The 20,901-nt window shown below is 41.1% G+C and overlaps 2 protein-coding genes across 2 annotated transcripts in view; one reads left to right on the top strand and one right to left on the bottom strand.

Annotated features, from left to right (window-relative positions):
* astn2 (astrotactin 2) overlaps positions 1–20,901 on the top strand; it is a 244,671-nt gene that overhangs the window by 175,530 nt on the left and 48,240 nt on the right. Inside the window, exons 14-16 of the mRNA XM_029444334.1 lie at positions 11,540–11,664; positions 12,816–12,920; positions 13,143–13,322. Of these exons, the coding sequence (XP_029300194.1) occupies positions 11,540–11,664; positions 12,816–12,920; positions 13,143–13,322 (410 nt within the window). The remainder of the gene's footprint in view (positions 1–11,539; positions 11,665–12,815; positions 12,921–13,142; positions 13,323–20,901) is intronic.
* trim32 (tripartite motif containing 32) lies at positions 15,078–20,648 on the bottom strand. The gene is made up of 2 exons (XM_029444333.1): positions 20,580–20,648; positions 15,078–19,671 (listed from the first exon to the last, which is right to left on the bottom strand). The coding sequence occupies exon 2, from the start codon at positions 19,657–19,659 to the stop codon at positions 17,602–17,604; it is 2,058 nt and encodes a 685-aa protein (XP_029300193.1). The 5' UTR covers positions 19,660–19,671; positions 20,580–20,648; the 3' UTR covers positions 15,078–17,601.

The following is a 20,901-nucleotide window of genomic DNA, read 5'->3' on the forward strand; positions in this document are numbered from 1 at the left end:
AGAGAGAGAGAGAGAGGAGAGAGAGAGAGAGAGAGAGACAGAGAGAGAGAGACAGAGGGAGATGTGGATTGGTAGAGGCAGCGATAAGGGTTGAGAAGTAAAACGAATAGCAAAATAAATGAAAAGAGAAAAGACTAAATCAAAAGAGCAAAGCAGAGCAAAAGTTAGAGAGCGAGACACTAGGAAAAAGTAACTGTGAGAGAAATGCAAACGAGGAAAAAATCTGATAGCAGTAGGCTACCAAATGAGGCTTCTTAAGCATGCTGGACTGTGTTAGCCAGTCGTCAGACATTGCACATAGATGTAGTTAAACCATGTAGGCGAGTACATGCAAGGCATAAGAATAGCTTGAAGTAGAGTCTGTATACCAAAACTCATTTTACATCTTTATTTATCATCAACAACAGTGTTTCAATTCATAATGGACGTCGGCAGGTCAAATAATTGCCACCGTGTGCAAATATTAGTTTGCATGATGTGCATCACCTGCTGCCTGTTGGCATTTCCTTAAGAAAATAATTTCTATAGATTTTTTCATTAAAAGTAATACAGTATCTCTGGTATAACCAGTCAACCAAGGTTCACACAGCCATCAGGACTCCGGACAAAATGTTGTTATTTTTTCTAATAATAGGAGCGAAGCGTTTGCTACTTACGTTCATAAGTTGCCGTATTAAGAGGAGAAATTGAAATGGAAATGTGCTATGTATTGTACCTTTTAAAGAAATACATTTTCCAAACATTTTGATCACAAGATAAAGAAGAGATGCTGCTAATAACTTGTAAAGGAAGACTTACAGACGTCCTTGTGTTACAGACGAGCTCGCTTTGCGTATTAGCCAATATTGCCGCATTCAAAGATTATTTGATATGTCGTGTTTCTTTTGGAAATAATCTTTTTTGAAAAGACGCTGCAAACAATCTTGAGAAATACTCCTCTGTGCAGAATGTAGTTTACTTCCTGGCCCTCATTCTGAAAGTCAATTAGGACTGTGTTCTGAACACTGTGCCACTTTAAAACGCCTTGTGTAAGTCCCCGTGGAGATCTGAGGTGTTTTCTAAAGTCTTCTCTGGTTTTTGCCAACTGTGGTCCATCTGAAGTAGTTTCCCATGATCTCGTTCACTAAAGAGCTAATTCATCATTACGACGAAAGTGTATTTATTGTCGATTAAACATTCTCTTTATTTCTCCTTTTAGAGACTTTGCCATCACACAGAACATTTGACAACCTTTACCTTATTAGCTGGTGATGCTGTTGTGCACTCGTGCTAGACAGATAAAATCTCTTGCCTGTGCTGCAGCCGGTGAATCAATAACAGACTGGTGGGTGAAAAATGAGAATATGCAGCATAAAGCATTAAACCCTCAGCCTGCGAATGAGATGGAGTTGCCTCACAGGGGGGCAGCTAACAATGCCAGTCCTCCAAAATGGCTTCAGCTGCCTCCTTCTTTTCACTGAAGGGAAACCGCATGGAGTAATTTGTGGACCAGGGCTAAATCCTGAATTAGGGGCTGGATGTTTTTTAGTATTGATTAATGAAGTTTTGCTGCAGCAGGGAACTGCGGGGTGGCAGCACTTGTAATTTCGAATCCCCCCTGGACTACTATCTGTCTTAACTCTACCCCTTTCACATCCTTCTTTCCCTCTCACTATGCCCCGCGTTTCCATGTGCTGTAAATTTACCATTCATAAATTATTCATAAATATCAATTCATAAATAGATGCCAGCTTCAAGACATTTTTCAGTTTTATTCATCTGTATGAAGTTTGCTTCATTGAGGATTCGCCCACACTCACCTCTGCAAGGCCATACTATAAAGCAATTAATTATAACCTCTGTGATGTGACATCCAGAGCTTCCTTTCAAGATGGGACGACACAATAATCTGCTCTACTTCATTTAGTCATATGGCGTTGATAGACAGAATACTAGATAACAAAATAACATTTAATCGCGCCTTCATGTCAGTCATATCATTCTGTAATTACACTGTAAAATGAAAGAATACAAAGACTGCCTCGCTGTCTTGGCCCATTAATGCTGATCAAATACAAGAGGATAGGAGTGAAGAAGATGTGGGATTAGACAGAGAGGCAGAAAACAAACTAGGCCTCTATAAAAGTGGTCTTTCCTTTCGTAGATGAAGGATTTTGACTCAAGTGATGGATGCTTACAGAGATGCACACACTTGCTTAAGTAAACCGGTACAAACTCAAACTTCAAGGTCTCCTTTCCAAGTTTCGGAGCTAGTTCTTTTTTTTATGCGTTTGTTGTTGGGCAGTTGTGAATATCTCAGTCGACAATCACCATTCTGGCAGCACAACATTTGCAAGTCTCTTGTCTTTATCATAAAGACGCAGAAAAAACATTATTTGTTCCGTCTTTCAACTGCTTGGTTAATCGTCTTTAATTGGCGGAATAGAAGATGGCCTCTCGATAGTTATGCCAAGGAAAAGAAGATAACCTCCAGTTGAAGTCTGTTGTCCTCTATCAAATTCTCAGAAGCACTGCTCTGCTTTCAGTGTGATGAGAGTCTGTCAGGAACAGAGTTTTTAACTGCTGTTAAGGGGCTTCTCGTAAAACTGTTGCGTCTGTGTTTGAGTGAATAAACGACAAGGGAGGCAGAGAAAGAGAAAGGGAGATAGACGGAGACGGACGTTTGTTACAACGGAGAGACACAAATGGGAGAGTTTAGATAAAGTGAGAAAGTGCAAGTGGAGTAATGAAAAGTAGAAAAGCAATGACTCTAATCAGTTCTACAACTAGCTGGCCTGCATGCTCCCTCACTCTGCATTACCAAGCTTCATCTCTATGGTAATGCTCCCAGCCACCAGAGTTCATTTCCACAATTTCCTAAGGCAGGCCAACAGAGATATCAAGGTACAAAAAATAAACATGTCTATGCCCACTCACGTTGCATTTCAATTGTATGCACAACCTAGGGGATTTAAAGTTAGGTTGAGTGGTTTGTGTGTGTGTGTGTTAAGGGAACAGAGTTATGTAATACTGTGCAACAAGGAACACTCAACGTGTCTCTTTGTGTCCCTCCACTAAGACATATTTGAAATCCAAATTTGTTGCGGCCAAATTAGATTTAGTGTGAAGCGTGCGTTTAAATGTGACCGGGACGACAGGAATGACCTCTGATTTTGATTGGCTGGGCAGAATCCTGCTTCTTGTAAATAAGTAAGTACGGTAAAGCTCACATACAAACACAGATGCACATGCGCAGCAATCAGTCTTGTACACGGACACAAACTCCACAGGATACTCTCCACCAGAGGCGGTGTCATTGACAGCTTCGCCTCCCAAGTCTAATCAATAGTGGCCATGAAAAGTCACCAGATCTCCTCCTCTCAGTGGAATCATTTATCAACCGAGCAATGGCTGCAGCTATAATGAAAGATTGAAACACAAGTCTCAAGGTAAACATTTCAGATTGTTTTATTACGCTCCAAATTAGCCTGCTTTTTGAATCCTGTCCTTTAACAACTCTCTGATTCTTCACCTGGGGCCCGGTCCCCGGGTGACATCGGGTGCTTTATCTTTGTTATGACTCATCCGACAGGCCCCATGCGCACCAAGCGTTTATTCAAATAACCGATATTACAGCTATTAAGCATATTACATGCAATTGGATCGGCGACACAGCCCAGCTCTCATAAATCTTTGATTGTGCAGTGCAGTCCGACAAATTGGTGGGCAAGTTCTCAAGGGCAAGGGTGGCAACATTTTAAAAGCAATGGTTGGAATGGAGGAGGAGAGACAGTTGGATTGATTCATGACGGGGTTGGACACATTAAATGTTTAATTCAGAGATTATATGGCAGTGTATAATTTGGATACATTCATTTGATAACGAATGTCAATATCTTACATTTGAAGTGGTGTCCCTCTTCCTTTTATCATTAAATGGTCGGATCAGCCAAATGGCACTTTCAACCCTGTTTTTCACAGGGACTACTTTTTCTGTATAGTTCTACCAAAAGTCATCCGCAACAGGTTACGAGGATAACTAAGGGTATTGTATTTGGAAACACTTTTTTGGTGTTAGTTTAGCGGCAGATGTCCAAAAGCTAGGGCTAATAAATGACAAACTATCTGCATGGGTAGATACCCTCATCAAGTGGTATGTTTTCAGGTATGTTTTAAGTAATTGCGTCATTTGAGCACACTATAAACCTTTGCCAAAATCCAATGGCATTTTGAGATATTTGACGTCATTACAAGCCTGTGTATTTTCCACACAGCCAGCTGCATGATGCTGAATAGTAATAACTTTGGATTCAAACTCAAGTGAACGTTCTAGGCTTTGTTTCTCGCTTTGACCGAGCAGTGGACACTTATTGCATATTGTGTATATTTTGTGTTCGAGACAACCGTTTTGAACGAGGCCCTTTTTTCTTTTATCTTTGCTGCCTTTTGTTGTACGCTTCTCTTTCAAACGCTGGACAATTATAATGATCCCATTTAAGGATGCATTCAAACAGCATAGCAGGAATAGAAATGACAAACACGCTGTGTCATGCTGGATGTCACATTTTCTATTGGTGGTTTTCTGGCTCTATTGTGTTTGTGGAAGGAGAACATTTGTAGGAAATCTCTGATGAATGCAAACCACATGAGCATTACTGATAGTACCCACTTGCAGCTGCGACATGGTATATTTGAAACCCTTGGTAGAACGGTAGGGTTATTATTACATATTGGTAGATGTAGCAGGAGATTTGCCATTGTAGACTGCTTTTCTGTAATCTTTCCTTTTATTTCCAATGTGTTGGTGAATCAGTGAAGCAGCCTTTGCCAGCATCCCTTCACACTGTTTCATTTTCTTTTTTGTTCAGTTGTTTTATTCTCCAATCACATGTCAAAAGCAAAAACAAGCTCTGGTCATGGCAGGCTGCTCCGACATAAAGTTTTTCAACGTGAAAGATTGACATTGCTTCGAAAAAAAAATTCTTTTGTCAATGCAGAAAGACATGATCTCCCTCTATAAGTCACGCAAAGGCGTTTCTTCCTTCTTCATGGTCTTTGTGCATCCACTCTTTGTGCATCCACTCTGACACACAAAGACACACAAACAGCTTACTCAGAGTGCAGCAGCCCTGCTCGTCTTCAGCCTCCATAAATTCTCCAACAAAACCCCCGTCTTACCTACACTGCACTGGCACCTAGTGGTTGCTCACATACAGTTCAAAAGAATGTTGTTAGCCCACAAGGCGATCAAGGGCACAGCGCGCTCTTACGTCTCCAGATCATGAATCAACCCCACAGTCTCACGCTCAGATTCTGATTCACTGTCCATCCCTTCTCTGTGGTAAACTGGCCATTGCTCTGCCCTGTCCTGACTCTTCAACGCCTCCACCTCCGTTGGACTTCTTCTCCCCTCTGGCATCCCAGTGGAGAAGTAATCTTTCCACCTCAGTCACAACTGCAAATCTCTTCTTATCTGGCACATTCTGGAAAGTCTCTCTTCACCTCTGAACTCCAGCTCTGTGCCACCAGTATGCTGCATCTCTGTCACACAGACACACACACAACAGCGAGACCTTTGTTGTTCTTAATGAATAATTTCATTTTTATGTGCGCACCTGTTTATTAACTGAACATAATTGCAGAGGGATTAACATGTCTTGCAGTTAATGAGTTGCAATGTTGTGTTTACACAAACTGTGCTGTAGACCATTTTGTGCAGTCCCACACCATTCTTCCAACAGAGGAAAATGATAATCCTACAGGCTACACATAAAGTGCAGTGACATAAACACACAAACACTGATGTTCCTGGACTGATCCTGATGCCATTAGTATGTCGTATGAGTCCATAGAGAAAGTGCAGCCTCTAGTGGTGAAGATTATGATTGTGCTTTCCTTCTCATTTCCCTATTTACTAGGTATGTATTCCTCATTACAGAAAGAGCAGAATCTTTGATTTCACACACGCTCACATTGTCATAACTTCTGCAATCCAGAGACATTTTTCAAGTGGTCATTAAAGTGTGGCAGGATGCAGTTCAGCGCTACATCATTTGACAGGATTGTATAAGGGAGCATGACTTACAAAGTAATAGACTGACATTAGAATTTGGATGCGGAAATATAATTGACCTTCAACTCCACTAACCTTGGTTCACAATTGCCAACTCGTATCTATAATAAAGTTTTGCTCGGCAGCGACAGTGTTTTTATATAAAGTCTTATCCCTCCGGTTGTTTAAACCAGCCTCAGCCTTATGTCAACCTTACTCTTAACGGAAGTTGCCTAACTACGACTCAAACATAAACACCTTATGTTGCATAAAAGTAACAGTGTTTAGTATTTAGCAACATCTATTGGCAGAAATGGAATATGATATTCATCATTCTGTTTCCATTAGTGCATAACCACCAGGACGTTTCATTAGGGCATTACACATTCAGTTTAAAGCAGTACTGTAAACTGGAAGTGAAGATGCGCATGAACAATAAAAACTATCATCCAAACTGTCTTCTGTCAATGTCCTTTGCTTTTTGAAGAGCTCCAGTACTTCCTTGTTCAGCCTTAACCTAAGAAGGTTACACATGCTCAATTAGCAGCTGAGCCAGAACAGCGTGTCTAATAATCAGAATGTAGCCTTTGTAAGCTTGGCACCGAGGATTTGTATGTATATTCAATACTTGTTTCCTCTGGGAATCCGGCAGTCTTTGTCAGTGCTTGCATCAGTCCACAAGCTTCTAAATTAGCGGAAAAAAGCATACTGCATTGCTTACGGTTTGCTGAAACAGTTAGGTTTCCACATTGTTTGGGGAGCTGTTCAAAGCCAGGACGTGCAGTCCTCTCTGGAGACTATGAATGCACGTATAATTCTGAAATATGATTTCTGAATACCAGAGTGTGACTTTATCACATACAGAAAAAGGCCTACGGTACAATGTGTCTCTGGCTGTTGATACAATTTGCTCTCTAAATAACTAAATATACTGCTATGGTTTCATCTTTTCAAAGTGTTTAGCAAAAAGCTACCATGATCATTTATTTCTTGTATGTATTTTTGCTTTCTGGTCCATGTGTAAGTCTCCTCGTCGGCGGATAAATCACAATCTTTAAAACGATGTGAAGGAAAATGGGACAAAGAAAGAAATAGAGAAGCCAAGTGGCTGATGTGATTTTCCAATAGAAGCCACTACTGAAAATCTCCAGCAGCCCACATATTGTTGTCGAGATGGTTCTCGAGGTTGTAGATAATGAACTGAGATGTTGTTGAGTGTAGCGAGTGTGGTTTAATGTGTCTGATCAGCGCTGTGATGTGAAGTTGAGGTTCCTACACGAACAAAACAGCAGAAGAGCCAATTACCTCAGACAATGTTTAGATAAGTACCACTCAATAGCAGTTACACAGTCACAAACTCAGATAGATATACTCACTCAAACCTATGCGTGAGCACGTTTTCTCTCATGCACACACACACAAACGCAGGGATTTGGAATGAGGTGACTTGTAGATAGCCCTCATGCCTATTATAAACCCAAATACACACTGAAACACATACACACACAGAGAGAGAAGCACAGAAACATTTTTCTGAATTGTAGATAGCTCTTATCTGTGCCTATCACTAGAATGGCTGTGATTTGGGAGGAGAGAGCAGGTGTAGCTGGGAGAGTGAATAAGCTATGGGAGGAATAAGTGATGCAGAGAGCAACTGAGAAAGGGTTACCGCTGGGGATTAGGCTGAACAAACAGCGAACAAACGCAAAACTCTATCTCTGGAGAAATAATGGCATTGATGACTGGCTGTGAAACACACACAGAAAACTATTTGCATGTGAGACATGAGCATTAGTCGGCTTTAATAATCGCATGTATCTTTACTGTGTTTGAAGTGAAATAGTGTGCACGGAGGACAGGAAGCGACATGGAGAATGAGAGAAAGAGGGAGAGGAGAATATGTATGCATGAACTGGTCTCAAATATTTGTATCCCACCAGATGTAATTTGTAAGTCAGTGTTTTTGGAGATTCTCATACAAATGGGAAGAGTTTTCCACTGGTAGACTCAAGTAGGATTGGAGGCCTGTTTGGCCAGGAGGGAGCCCAGTGCCCACTGCCTTTAATAAGCAGACATGGGTACTGAATGAAACATGAGAGTACGTGTTCACATTGCCCCAGCAAATACAAACTCACATGTGGTCTGGTGCATGGGAGGTTGTTAAGATTGTGTGTGTGTATCTGTATGTGTGTGTTTGTGTATGTATGTGTATGTATGTGTGTGTGTGTGTGCGTGCGTGTGTGTGTGTGAGAAATAATGAGTTGGATACCTGAAAAGAGTTTAGATTTCACCAGTAGTATGTCTTAATCTAGAAGTGTTAATCCTGTTTTTATTTTTGTTTTTTTTAATATATATCTTGATTTTGGCAAGTGGAGTCCTGGATAAAGTTTAACTGCTGTCGATGAATTTCAGCCACCTGCGTTAGTCCTCACTAGTGGCAGTATGAACGCACAGCTCTGAGCTGCTAATAAAATCTAAAACTGATTTAAAAAGCCCATAGTTTTAGATGAAATGTAAAGTTTTAGCATTTTAGGTGTTACTCATAACGTTGACACTGGCTCTGATCTATGTAAGTGTCCCAGTAAGCCATGACAGTATGCCAATGAGTCAGAATGCACATGCCAGGACTCTAAAATTGAGGCAGCTAAATGGAATTCAGCCATCGTTCATTCATGTATTCCTCTGAGAAAAAGGTTGAAGCATGTTGCAGGTTAAGGGTAAATACAACCAGCATGTTCAGCAAAAGCTTTGTTACATAGATAACTAGAATGGCATTTGGAGAGCGCAGACCTCGTCGGTGTGCTCATCACGAGAGAAACAAAGTGTATTGTATTTAAAGTTAATTAATCTAACTCAACCAGTTTAATATAGTATGTAAAAAAAATCCAGCTGGGTTGGCAAATTCACGCTGGTGGCTGCACAGCAGACATTCTGACTTGTGCTTGCAGGAAAGCACATGTGCAATAATGATGAATAACGATGCTGTCCTCTATTTAAGTCTCAGTAAGCAATATCAGTGGGTTAGCACACATATTAGTGTGTCCTATTATAGTTCTCTTACTAGGCTTTGTCCTCGTTCATGGTCGAGGAAGGTCGTTTAGTCAAGTCGATCTTGTCAGTTAGCAAATGTCAATATGTCGCTTCAAGGTGAGTTAAGTTAGCCATGGCCAGCCAACAACTAATCCACTAATATTAGTTTCAAATCGAGATGATCTTTCTTGAAAGTTAACTGGCTTATCTTGTTAATTATATTGGTATGGTGGTATGTCTCCTCTTCTTCTCCCCCCCCCCCCCCCCTTTTATACAACTCAAGCACGATTATCTTCACAAACACAGAGAGAAAATAAATCAAAAACAAATCATAGGACTTCAACATTACCAGTGAAATAACATATGCGTATACAGCAATAGGGACTACACATGTAACTCTGTTCTCTTCTAATAAGCTGTCGGCAGAAAAGATGTTTCAAGCTCCCTTCCTGCCACATACACATATATACGACCACAATCCAAGGAATTGTGGCTTCACCGAAAACCACGTAATAACACATCTTCAGGATTGACACCTTGAATTTGCTGTCTTACCACTTAAACTGTGCAAACAGATGCCACAACAATCATCACTTGCCTTGGATTTTTATCCCTCAAGGATAGAAGAAGAAGAAGAAGAATGAGAAGGTTAAGGACTTTTAACGATGTTATGTGCACTCGGGCTCAGCGAAGACCTGAGGCACTAAGCTTTACACTTCTTTTTATCCTCCAAATACAGTCAGTTTTCAGTTTTCTTTTTGAGCAACTCTGCAGTGAACTATGAGATCCATCATCCTCTTACACTCTATGTCTTTCAACCCTACAATGTGAATGGGTGGTGTGAGCAAAGTGGGGAGGAAAAAAAAAGGACTGTCCACATCTGGGCTTCAGAAAATCCATAAAGCCATCTTGGTCCACACAACTCCAAATTCTCTGAGCCTCAGCGTGGAGCTAACAGATTTAATTTAGCAATCAATATGTTTTCTCTGAGCATAAGCCATGGTAATCTTTTTACAGCACCTCTTCTCTTTCTCGCTCCTGAAATCGTCTGCCCTTGAGTCAATCCTTCCATCCCTGCACTGTAACACTAAGGCTGTGATTGCTTCTAACAGGCTTTGTGGTTAGAGGAGGCAAAGAGAGAGAAAGAAAGAGAGGAAACCAAGAAGAGTCTCTACGGCACAAGGTCTGCACTCTCAGACTTGGTCCTATGAAAGTGGATTATGGGATGGGTTGCTGCTGCTTGCCATGCTCTTAAAATGCTCTTAAAATGCAGCAAGTGCAGCTTGTCTTTCCTGACAGGAAATTACCTGCAACTGCTTTGGTTTAACCAGAACACTGAACAAAAATGGAGCGAACCACGCACTATCGCTCTACTTTTTGGACTACTGCTATGTATGTTGGGAGTGATTTGTCCAATCTGATATAGCATGGCAGTGCAAATAGATGGGGAAGTTATAAAGGTCGTTTTTAGAGCATAGAGCATCCGTTCAAACATATCAGCTCCCTTTGCATTCATTGGTGTTCTTTGTTACCTCTCACTGTGGAGAGACTTCTTCCTCTTCCCTTCCCTCACACTTCCGTTCACATTACAATTCTTTCTTGTACTTATGGTGTCCAGCAGAGAGAAAGAGAGAGATTCCAGGGGGTATCTTATCTTTGCCTGCAGCTCTCTACTCTGCCCTCAAAGTAGGGGACCACAACTGTTTTTCTTTATTTGTTTGCCAAGCATCATGCACACACGTTTTGGCTTTGTACCCATGTTAATTATGTCATTTGCGGATGGAACGGAATACCAAGACACAGTGTCTACACCTTGATGTGTTGAAATATATTTCTCAATAATTATTAGCAACCAATGAGCCTACCACCTTCATTCTAGGAGAAGTATCAGAACATAAAACAGTATCATTGAAAAACTTGCAAGACAGGAAAAACAGTTAAATCTCCAAATCCCTGTCTCCCTGCAGCTGACAGATCACTGGAATGTATGGGATGCATTGTTGTTGAGTTTTTCTCATAGCGATCAAATTGTTGTGGTATAAACAATTACTGGATAATGACCTTGTAAATACTTGCCAATTATTGTAGGTGTTAGCATAAGATGAGATAAGATTAGAAAATGTTATTGTCCCTTACGTTGAATTAAATGGAAATGTGTGTTAGGCACTATGGCAACACAGTGTACAACAGACAGTAATGGGCAGTTAAAATACATAAAACACATAAACCAGATGCCCAGACTCAGCACTCACATGTGCGCCCCTAGTATTTCCTTTTGTTTTCCTTTTTTTACCACATGATAACCACCTGGTTAATATTAAATGACTAAATTGTAAAGTATACAGTTACATCTGGTTTGGGAACTAAATGTTTCTCTCTCTCTCTCTCTCTCTCTCTCTCTCTCTCTCTCTCTCTCTCTCTCTCTCTCTCTCTCTCTCTCTCTCTCTCTCTCTCTCTCTCTCTCTCTCTCTCTCTCAGGGACAACAACTTCATCAAGGACTTTCCCCAGCTAGCCGATGGTCTCATGGTCATCCCCTTACCAGTAGAGGAACAATGTCGAGGAGTTTTGTCCGAGCCCCTGCCCAACCTGCAGCTCCTCACAGGTGAGGGTGTGTGAGTTTGGGCATATGGTGTTTTTCTCTTGTCTGTCTCTCCCGTTGAGAGTAATAGACAAATAGATTTGATTCATTTGTCTAAGATCCATTCCATCCATAGTCACTGGCTAAAATAACTCAGAAATGACTTCAGCCAATGCAGTAAAGCAGCATATTAAACAAGTGATATCTGTGAGAGAAAGAAAACAGTAATGTCCCGGCAGTGAGCCGTTTTAAAATGTTTCCAGGCCTGAGACGAATGACAACATGTTTCAATAGAAAATATTTAGTGAAATGTGCTTTGTGAAATCAGATCATTTTAAAACAACATATGGGCTTGTCCTTGAGTATTCTTCTGTGGCATTGCGCTGTTAAACCCCAAACCTCATCTGAAATTGCTTTCATAAACACAAAGTATTATGCATAAACAAGCCCACACTCTCACACGCGTACTGGACCTGACGTTTCATCCATTTATCCTTTTTTTGACTGTGCCGTCCCATCTTAGACATTTGGCTGGAAACCTCTACCTCCACCTCTGCTCCCTAATCCCTCCATTAGCTAAATTGGCATTAGATCCACATTGACCCCTGAGACCGTTACTTGGGTTCTGCTTTCACCAGAATTGAACACACACACACACACACACACACACACACACACACACACACACACACACACACACACACTCACATACACATGTAGAAACTAAATTGCCTTTTTTTCACCGTGCATGAATGTCCCAGGTGTAAAACGTTTTTAGAGAGGCACAGGATCAAGGTTCCCGTAAGCTGTTTATTTTTTTCCCCTTGCGCTTCACTTTTGTGGCTTTATTTCTAAACTGGTGTGAAAGTTTGGTAATTGAATTGCAGAGAAAGGCGAGATTGCTCCCACTTCTAATGTCAACAATCCAATTGGAGATGCACTATATATATCTGCTATTGATCCAGGAGCAGCTGGGATATGGGCTGTAATAATAAATAATGTTATGGCAATAATGGATAACAATAGATCAGCAATAAACGGTTCAAATGAAATGATGGATTTCTATTTATGTATTCATTTGTTTTGAATTCCAGTTGCTCTTTATGAATCTCAGTTTTGTAATTTGTTTTATCTCCTTGGTCACTTTTTTTTTCTTTTTTTTCGGCATTTGTTAGGGGATGCCCAATTCAGTGAGGCAGTGGGCTATCCTATGGTTCAACAGTGGAGAGTGCGCAGCAATCTGTACAAAGTCAAACTCAGCTCCATCACCTTATCTGCAGGTCAGTGTCTGACTATCAGCAAAGCACCACACACTTAAATATAACTCTGATCAATGTCTTATATCAGACTATTCAGTTAGTCTATCTTTCTTTCAATATCTCTGTTTCCCATTGATAAATGTTGATTTTGACATTAATTGCACATTTACACCATTAGATTGAACTTAATATCCAATCACTATTCTTACTTCACCTTTTTTTTTATTTCCGCCTAATAAAAAGGCTTTTCTAAAGTGTTGAAGACACTGTCAGCGGAGAGCACACGCGAGGAGCTGCTGGCTTTTCTCCAGCAATATGGCAGCCACTACGTGTCTGAGGCCCTGTACGGCTCCGAGCTCAGCTGCAGCATCTACTTCCCCAGCAAGAAGGCCCAGCAGCAGCTCTGGCTGCAGTACCAGAAAGGTGAGTGTGCTGATAGAGAGGAAGGAAATGCATAAATCCTGTCTTCTGGAGGGATGAGTAGAGATCCTCACATATTGATTTTAAATGAGGGGATCTGTCAAAGGCAGAGAGATTTATGTGACTAGTGTGTATGGAGTCGAGTATACTATGTTTTGAGGAAGGGTGAACTAGTGTTAACTTCAGGAGAATCAGATGTAGCCAGGACAACATAATCTGTTCTAATGACAACCAAGAAGTAGAGGAGGAGGGGGGTTATACTTTGACTATAAATTAAACTGGGTTATGTTTAAAGATTTCATCCTGCCTTAATTCGCCTTCTGGTTAAAAGGCAGCACAAACTGCATGGATTGAATTAAACATCACTGTGATATAACACCCTGAAAGCATCTTTGGAGCAGCACTGTTCCATTTAAATGGTGTTTTTTAATCCTGTTTATCCGTGATCCAAAAAAGTGCTGATTTTGTCATTCTGGGCCATTCAGTGCGGTTGATTGGCAACTGGGTTTCAAAATAGAAATACTGTTACATACTTTGCTCACTTTGTTGGGAAAAAAGGAAAACAGATTTTAGGACAAGGAGGGCCAGGATTGAACACTCACACCCCCTTCAAAGGAACACTATGATACATCTGTTTCACTGCTAACAGGCTTTATGGCTGGGACGGGATCCATGTGTCCCAGAGGAATAAGATTCACACTAGATGGTTTTAATGATAAGACATTAAATTGCACTGAAACACATCACTTAACATGAAAGACAAAATGCTGTTTTCAAACAGTAGTGGAGTACATTTACAACTTTGAGCTACTTTAGTTGATTAGCTCAAAACTGTTTATTGTTGAATGAGTGGAATGGAGATGGTTTATATTTTTAGCTGCTGGAAGTCACTTCAGAATTGAATATTTCACATACACACTTTGAAATGGCTTAACAAAAGAAGATACATTGTGATAGATTAAACTACACAACTGTAGATCAAGTAGTTGAAATTAGATCCATCTCAACATTACAATGCCTACATGTTGACGCCTCAATATTATGAGAATAAAGTTATATATATGAATGTAAAAGCTCAACTAGGTAAGCTAAATTAGCATTAGCTACAAACTGTCTGTGCAGCAGTGTCATGTTCTGTGTGTGCACCTGTTAAATTGCACCATCCCTATCAAATTAACCTAATTTAAATACATATAGTACATAAATAGTATATAATGACCCTAATCCATGATGCTGATAATACTTATGTACTTTTATTTGATGGACTTTTACTGAAGTGAAAGATCTGAATACTTCTTCCACCAGACTTCTAGACATGATGGAGCTATAAAATGAGCTTCCTGCTTTTGAAAATTAAACTCATCCTGCGTTTCAAAAGCGTACATTGTGGCATCATTAGCATGTTTGTCACCCGCCTCTAACTAAAGCATAAATCGGAAAAAACTATTATGTGACAAGAGATTTGCTTTTACTAAAAGTTAAATTGTATGAATACACAAATGTTAAAATGGTATGAAGACAAAACGGCCTCTGATATTTGAGTTGTTTCATAAATGTTTATTGCACTCAGATAATCAACAACACAAACATGAATTTGACGACACAGAGATGTCTGTACTGTGTTCAACACATTGTACAATGCACAGCCTCCAAAAGGGTCATAAAACCTTAAACATGAGGGGGGGGGGGGGAGTTTATTTCTTGGACATATGGCTGTATTACGATCCAAGGGTATAAATGAATACACTTTGAAGTATGCAAGGCAATAACTTCTCTTTAATGACACAGAATAAAACATATTCAGATGATATGAGACACTTTGATATTCAGCACACTGACACAAGGACACTTTATTTTCCTACCATTTTATGCACTTTTCTGTTTTCGTTAAAAGGTTGAATAATCTAGTGTTAACTACTTCTATTGAATAAAGTCAAAGTATTTTGGGAAAATATTTTTATGGCAAGGTAACATGCAGCCGAGACGATCTTGAATCACAATCTATTAGTTTAGTGTTGAGATGCATGGCCTAACAATAAGATAAATACATCATGTAAAATGTAAAACTGTTTCTTCAATTCAGTTCTATTTTTTTTTTCCTACTTCTTCTGTATATTTGCTTATGTAGAAAAATGATAAACACTCAGATATGCATATTGCTATTTATTAGGGCTCTGGGTGCAGAAAAAAATGTTTTAAGGCTGAAACTTAGTCAGTATGTGATATGCTCTTATAAGCATATCTGGACTGTAAGATACGTATTGGCAGGAAGGCATATTTACGACTTTATGGACATAGAATATGTTACAAAAATGGACGAGTTTCAATGATTAACTTGATTCCCTATATTTAGGCCACAAAATATTTGATCAAAAGTGTCTTTTATTGTCTTTTTACCTGAATGCATCATCGTTCTTATGCTTCAAATGGACTTCAGTAAAGCTTAAATGAAAATGCATATGGATATACATGAATTTAAATGTTGACTTCCACTTAATTTCAAAAACACTGCATGGCTGTTTTTCTTTAGCATTGTGCAGAGTCGAATAAAAACCTGAGGGAAGACATAGCGACATGGAACCGACATCCCCGTGTAACAGAGCCAGGTTTAGTGTGTGTGATGCTGGAGTTCTCAGTCATCATTATCCTCGCTATGCTATTTCAAACACTCCTGCCGGTGATCCCTGAAAGGGGAACCACAGGCGTGAGGAAAACAATGGCATGGAACATGTTATCTTGGAACAGGTCTGCACAAAGTTTGTAAACTTCATACTTTAATGTGGTCCTGGGTGCTGACGCTATTTTAGTGGTGTCTCTACTGGCATTGCATCAACAAGTCATTTATAACCGATTGTATAATATAGCTGAAGGTAAGCCCATAGAGAATAGAAAGAGCAGAGCCTTGAAAAGTTAAAAGCCTTCAAGGTTACAAAAGGTCATCTGGAACGTTTGCTCCTCTAAATCATAAAGGACACAGTTCGGAATGAGAAGTAGGACTAAAACTAGGAGCTGCAGTGTCTGTGATCAGAGCTACTTTAATGGTGCACGTGAAATAAAAAAAGGCAAGCACAAGGTGATGTAGAGGCCTGACATTAAAGTCAAATGTATGACTGAGCACAACAGCTAGAATAGGAGCCGGAGCAGATGACAACAGTAATGTTATCTTGCGGACGGTTACCTCAGCCTGCCTCCTAGTGACATACGTGAGGCTGTGAAGTCACTAGGAAGACGGTTGAATGAAAGAGCAAAGAGGGAATAGTTCAAACAGTTGATTTTTAGTAATATTTGCTCTGAAAAAGTCAGTTAAGCTGATGTGCTGCTCCAAAATACACAGCACACAGGATAGCTAGGCAGTATTAATTAATTACCGGGACAAAATGATAATTATGTAGTGTACACATTTAACATCAGTAACCCTAATTCTGATTGCATTAGTTCAGCAAACCTCAAAGCTCAAGCTTTAACCCGCAGAACCCCGGTCAATGACGCATCAACATTGCCCCGTATTACCCAGCTTTCCTCCACATGACATTGTGATTCTGTTGTTCAACCCTCTATCCTGTAGGTAACTAAATATTCTACACTAAATGTTCCCTGAATGTTACTGAATGCTGATGCTTGCTTACTGTTTTGCCATTAGCTCACTGCACAGTAATCGTTAAAGCTGCCAGCTGCATTCAGCAACATCAATGTCAGTCTGTGCTACTAAAACCTAACACTAGGAAACGGTGTTGTGTCAATAATAAAGTGCTTCACAGGCCAAAAGCCTTGGTATGCTTCATTTCATATGCAAATATATGTGTTTATTGTCAGCTCTTCATCTTCCCGTTTCTCTTTTGCTAGGCTGAGCCAGATTCACACACATTCAGGCTGAATGGTGGATGTAGCGGTTTACTGGGCTTTGCGTTAGCTTCAACATCAATGGCTTATTTTGCTTATTTTAAATGTGACAACTTGTGCGAGTATTATCTGATGTAAAAATGCTGCAACGCCTGTATTAGTGCTGTGATCCATTCAAACAATTAGGTAAGAGGCAGCTTATAGCAGGGTTTTTTTTTTTTTTTTTGAAGGAATTAAATTCAAATCCAGTAGGTTTCAAACTGAACCACAAGAATGTTCATTTAATAACCCAATGAAAGCTGGAGTGAGACTTGTTTGGACTGCAGCCAAACTAAAGTGACATAACAGTGTGATTCTACCTTTTCCAAACGGCCATACACACCTCCCAACACATACCTACTAAATCTCTCATGCTCATGTGCAGATGGACTGGATTGCTCCTCTACGAAGTGGAGGAGTGCCTCCTCTGAATGTATGTGTAGACTTTGACACAGTGGTCCCAACAATCCAGCACTAGCAGTTGCCCTTTCTGGGTGGTGACCACTCCCACAGGGCAGGTCAGCCCTTCCTGGATGAGAATTTTGAATCCACCTTCTTTGGGAAACTGGAGGATTTCTTTCCTGCCACTGTCCGTTACCAGTAAATCCCCGTTGGCATCCACACACATGCCAGTGATGCAGCGGAAGTCCTCATTCTCTGAGAAAAAATGGCTGAGCTGCTTGCCTAGCTGGCCATCTGCATCCACTGAGCCAATAGAGAAGCCACCTTCCAGGTAGGGCTCATTGTGACGTTTCTCAAAGTTCAGGGCTAGACCCTGGGTGAAATAGACTTTTCCAGCGGCATCACATGTCACAAACTTTGGCCGCACAGCAGAGCACAATCGGTTGTAGCTGACCACACCTACATTGCGGTCCACTGTGAGACACCACAGCTTGCCACCTTCCACATCTGTCACCACAAACTGACCTGATGGCATGGCAGTAATGCCCCAGGGTTTCATCAGCTGGTTCTTATGGCAAGCCACACATTGTCCATCCATAGTGTAGACTTTAACGGAGTTATCGTAGTTGTCAGTGACCCCAATCAGGCCTTGAGAAGTGACAGCAATGGATAAGGGGATGAGGTTAGGCAGATCAGCCCCAAGGAAGCTCAGGACAAAGTTGTCGATGCTACTGGCATTGCGGCGGATCTCACGCTGGAAACCTTTGCGATTAAAGATCTGGATGCGGTAGTTGCCACGGTCAGCAACCAGGACCTCACCTTGTGGTGTTACACAGATGCTGACTGGTAAATTGAATGTGCCAGGTAGAGTTCCCTTGCAGCCCATCTTCTTCACAAACTGACAGACTGGGGGTCCTGCACTTGCCCCAGCTCCTCCAGGTGATCCCCCACCTGCATCCATGGACTTTGACTTAAAGCTGCCTGGTGAAGCACATCCCGCCTCCTCTACAGCTGCAACCATGTCAATGTCTCGGTAGAGATCCACTAGAGCCCCCCTTCCACCACCTTTAGCCCCCATTGCCCCAGCTACACTCTCTACATCACCCTCAAATGCAATTTCCAACCCACTCTCCATGTCCTCTGTATTGACCGTGTAAGTATTTGTGGTCACTTGGCCCACTTCTACTGGTTTAGAGTGCTTTGTTCTGACCAGCTCTGGCTCTTGCAGCTGAAACTTGGTGGGCAAGCTACTCCTTAAATCCAGATCTTCATCATCACTGCCTTCGCCATCATCCTTTAACAAAGCGATATCGCTCTGCCTCACCAGCATTGTGAGATAATCACAGCGAGACACCACTTTTACCTCTGCAATGTTAAGGTGATATGTCTGCTCCTCCAGGACCTGCCCATTTACCTTTTCCACTTCTGCTATGGAAGCTGTGAATGTCCTTCTAGACCTGCTGAGTTCCTCTTGAAGACGTAGCTCAGCTGACACATAGTCCTGCTGCACTGCTTGGTACTTTAGTCTCAAGGACTTGGAAATGTTTTCAATAGCTGATTTTTTCTTTTGAATTTCGCCCATTACATCACGCAGAGAAGCCATCTTGCCACCCAGTTCTTTACGACGCTGTTCAGCAGCCACCCTAATCGGCTGGACTGAATGGCCTTGATGCAGGTGGCCTTCCACTTTACAGAGCTCACAGAGGACTGTGGCACAATCATGGCAGTACTGTCGTGGTAGGCGGTTGCAGCAGGACTTGCACATTAGGGCAGCAGTAGCAGCACTGCAGGATATAGTGCAATCTAGGATCTTGAGCACAGTGAGATTATCAGCCAGCTGGGAGATACTGCTCATACGGGACACCCTGCTACAGAAGGGGCAGCGTACACCATTTATAGTATTAGCCAACAGCTTCTCTAGACACTGCCGGCACACTGTGTGACCACACTGCAGGAGTTTGGGTCTCATTTGATCCTCGTTGTAGGTTTCCAGGCAGATAGGGCATTCAAGAACCTCCCTCATTAGATCCGGGTCCAGCGGGTAGGAGGCTGCCTCCATGATGGTCCTTTCCTTGAGTGACAAAAACAAAGGGTAAAAGGTTGAAATAGTTTACCTTTGTGAGTGAAATTGAGTAAAAGAACAATGTCACTAACTCAGGTGAGGAAATAACTGTTATTTTCATTTCTAATGCCTCAGAGTTGTGAGGTATATTGCTTCCAGCAGTATTTTGTAGCATAGAAAACTGATGCTCTGAAGCATTTACTGTGACTGTGCGACAATACATGATACAATGCAAAGCATTGACAGAAACCTAATGCTAGTGGGCTAATTTGCAGACTATTTACTAGTCAAATTAAGGAGTGTGTGGCCAGCTTTAACTAGTACAGCAAGCTAGCTCGTCTCTGTTTCAAAGTAGCTAGTTGTTGTCGCAGTGCAGCTGACATAAACATATGGCAAAAATTACTTTCTGGGTGACCAGTTACCAGTTACTATCTAACGTTAGTCAACAGAATGTGTTATTGACTAGGTACAGCTGTAATAATAGTTATAACTGATTATATATTATTGCTGCTAAAGAACAATAAGCTTCTACAATAGGGCATTGGTAATAAGAGCTAACTTAAGCTAAGTGTTGATATTTATCAGACACATGATCGTCCCACGCCATAATTGCAAGCAGTGTAATGAGCATGCTAACTAGGTCATATCTAAGGGCACGACCGTGCTGTTTTGATGTTTATAAATAGTTTGGCCTTGTAGTCCAGACTTACAAGCGAAGTACATTGAGAATTCCCTCATTTTAGATAAGAAAATCGGAGGCCTATCGACAAAACAACTAACGTTAACGTCACTTGACACAACGCGACAATGTTATTCAACATTATGACAGGGCTGGTTTTGATGAACGTGTATTTAAAATTATAATATACGCTCATCGTAAAGTTTCTCTTTCGATAGTTCTGCCTGTAAAACATTACCTTGTCTTCAATGTTAGCTGTTTCGAAGTTCAGAGGTTGTGATGGGCGTGCTGTGGTTCTGCTACTGCAGCTGCTTAGAGACTGCAGTGTTGAGGACGTCACGTACGCAGTGTTACGCAATACGCACAGCAGTGTGCGTGTGTTTTGATTGGCTGCTGTGTGGGTTCGCACAAGGGCACGCCAGGATCCTGATGGCACACTTATGGTCCTGATGCAGTCCATGGGATTGATATTTATGTTATATGTTCAGACTTATATAAGCGTAATACCTTTTATTTGACTTTTTTTCTAACATGCCCATATGCATATTTGCAGATATTTG

The sequence above is a fragment of the Cottoperca gobio genome, chromosome 12, assembly GCF_900634415.1.
Source record: "Cottoperca gobio chromosome 12, fCotGob3.1, whole genome shotgun sequence".
NCBI lineage: Eukaryota > Metazoa > Chordata > Actinopteri > Perciformes > Bovichtidae > Cottoperca > Cottoperca gobio.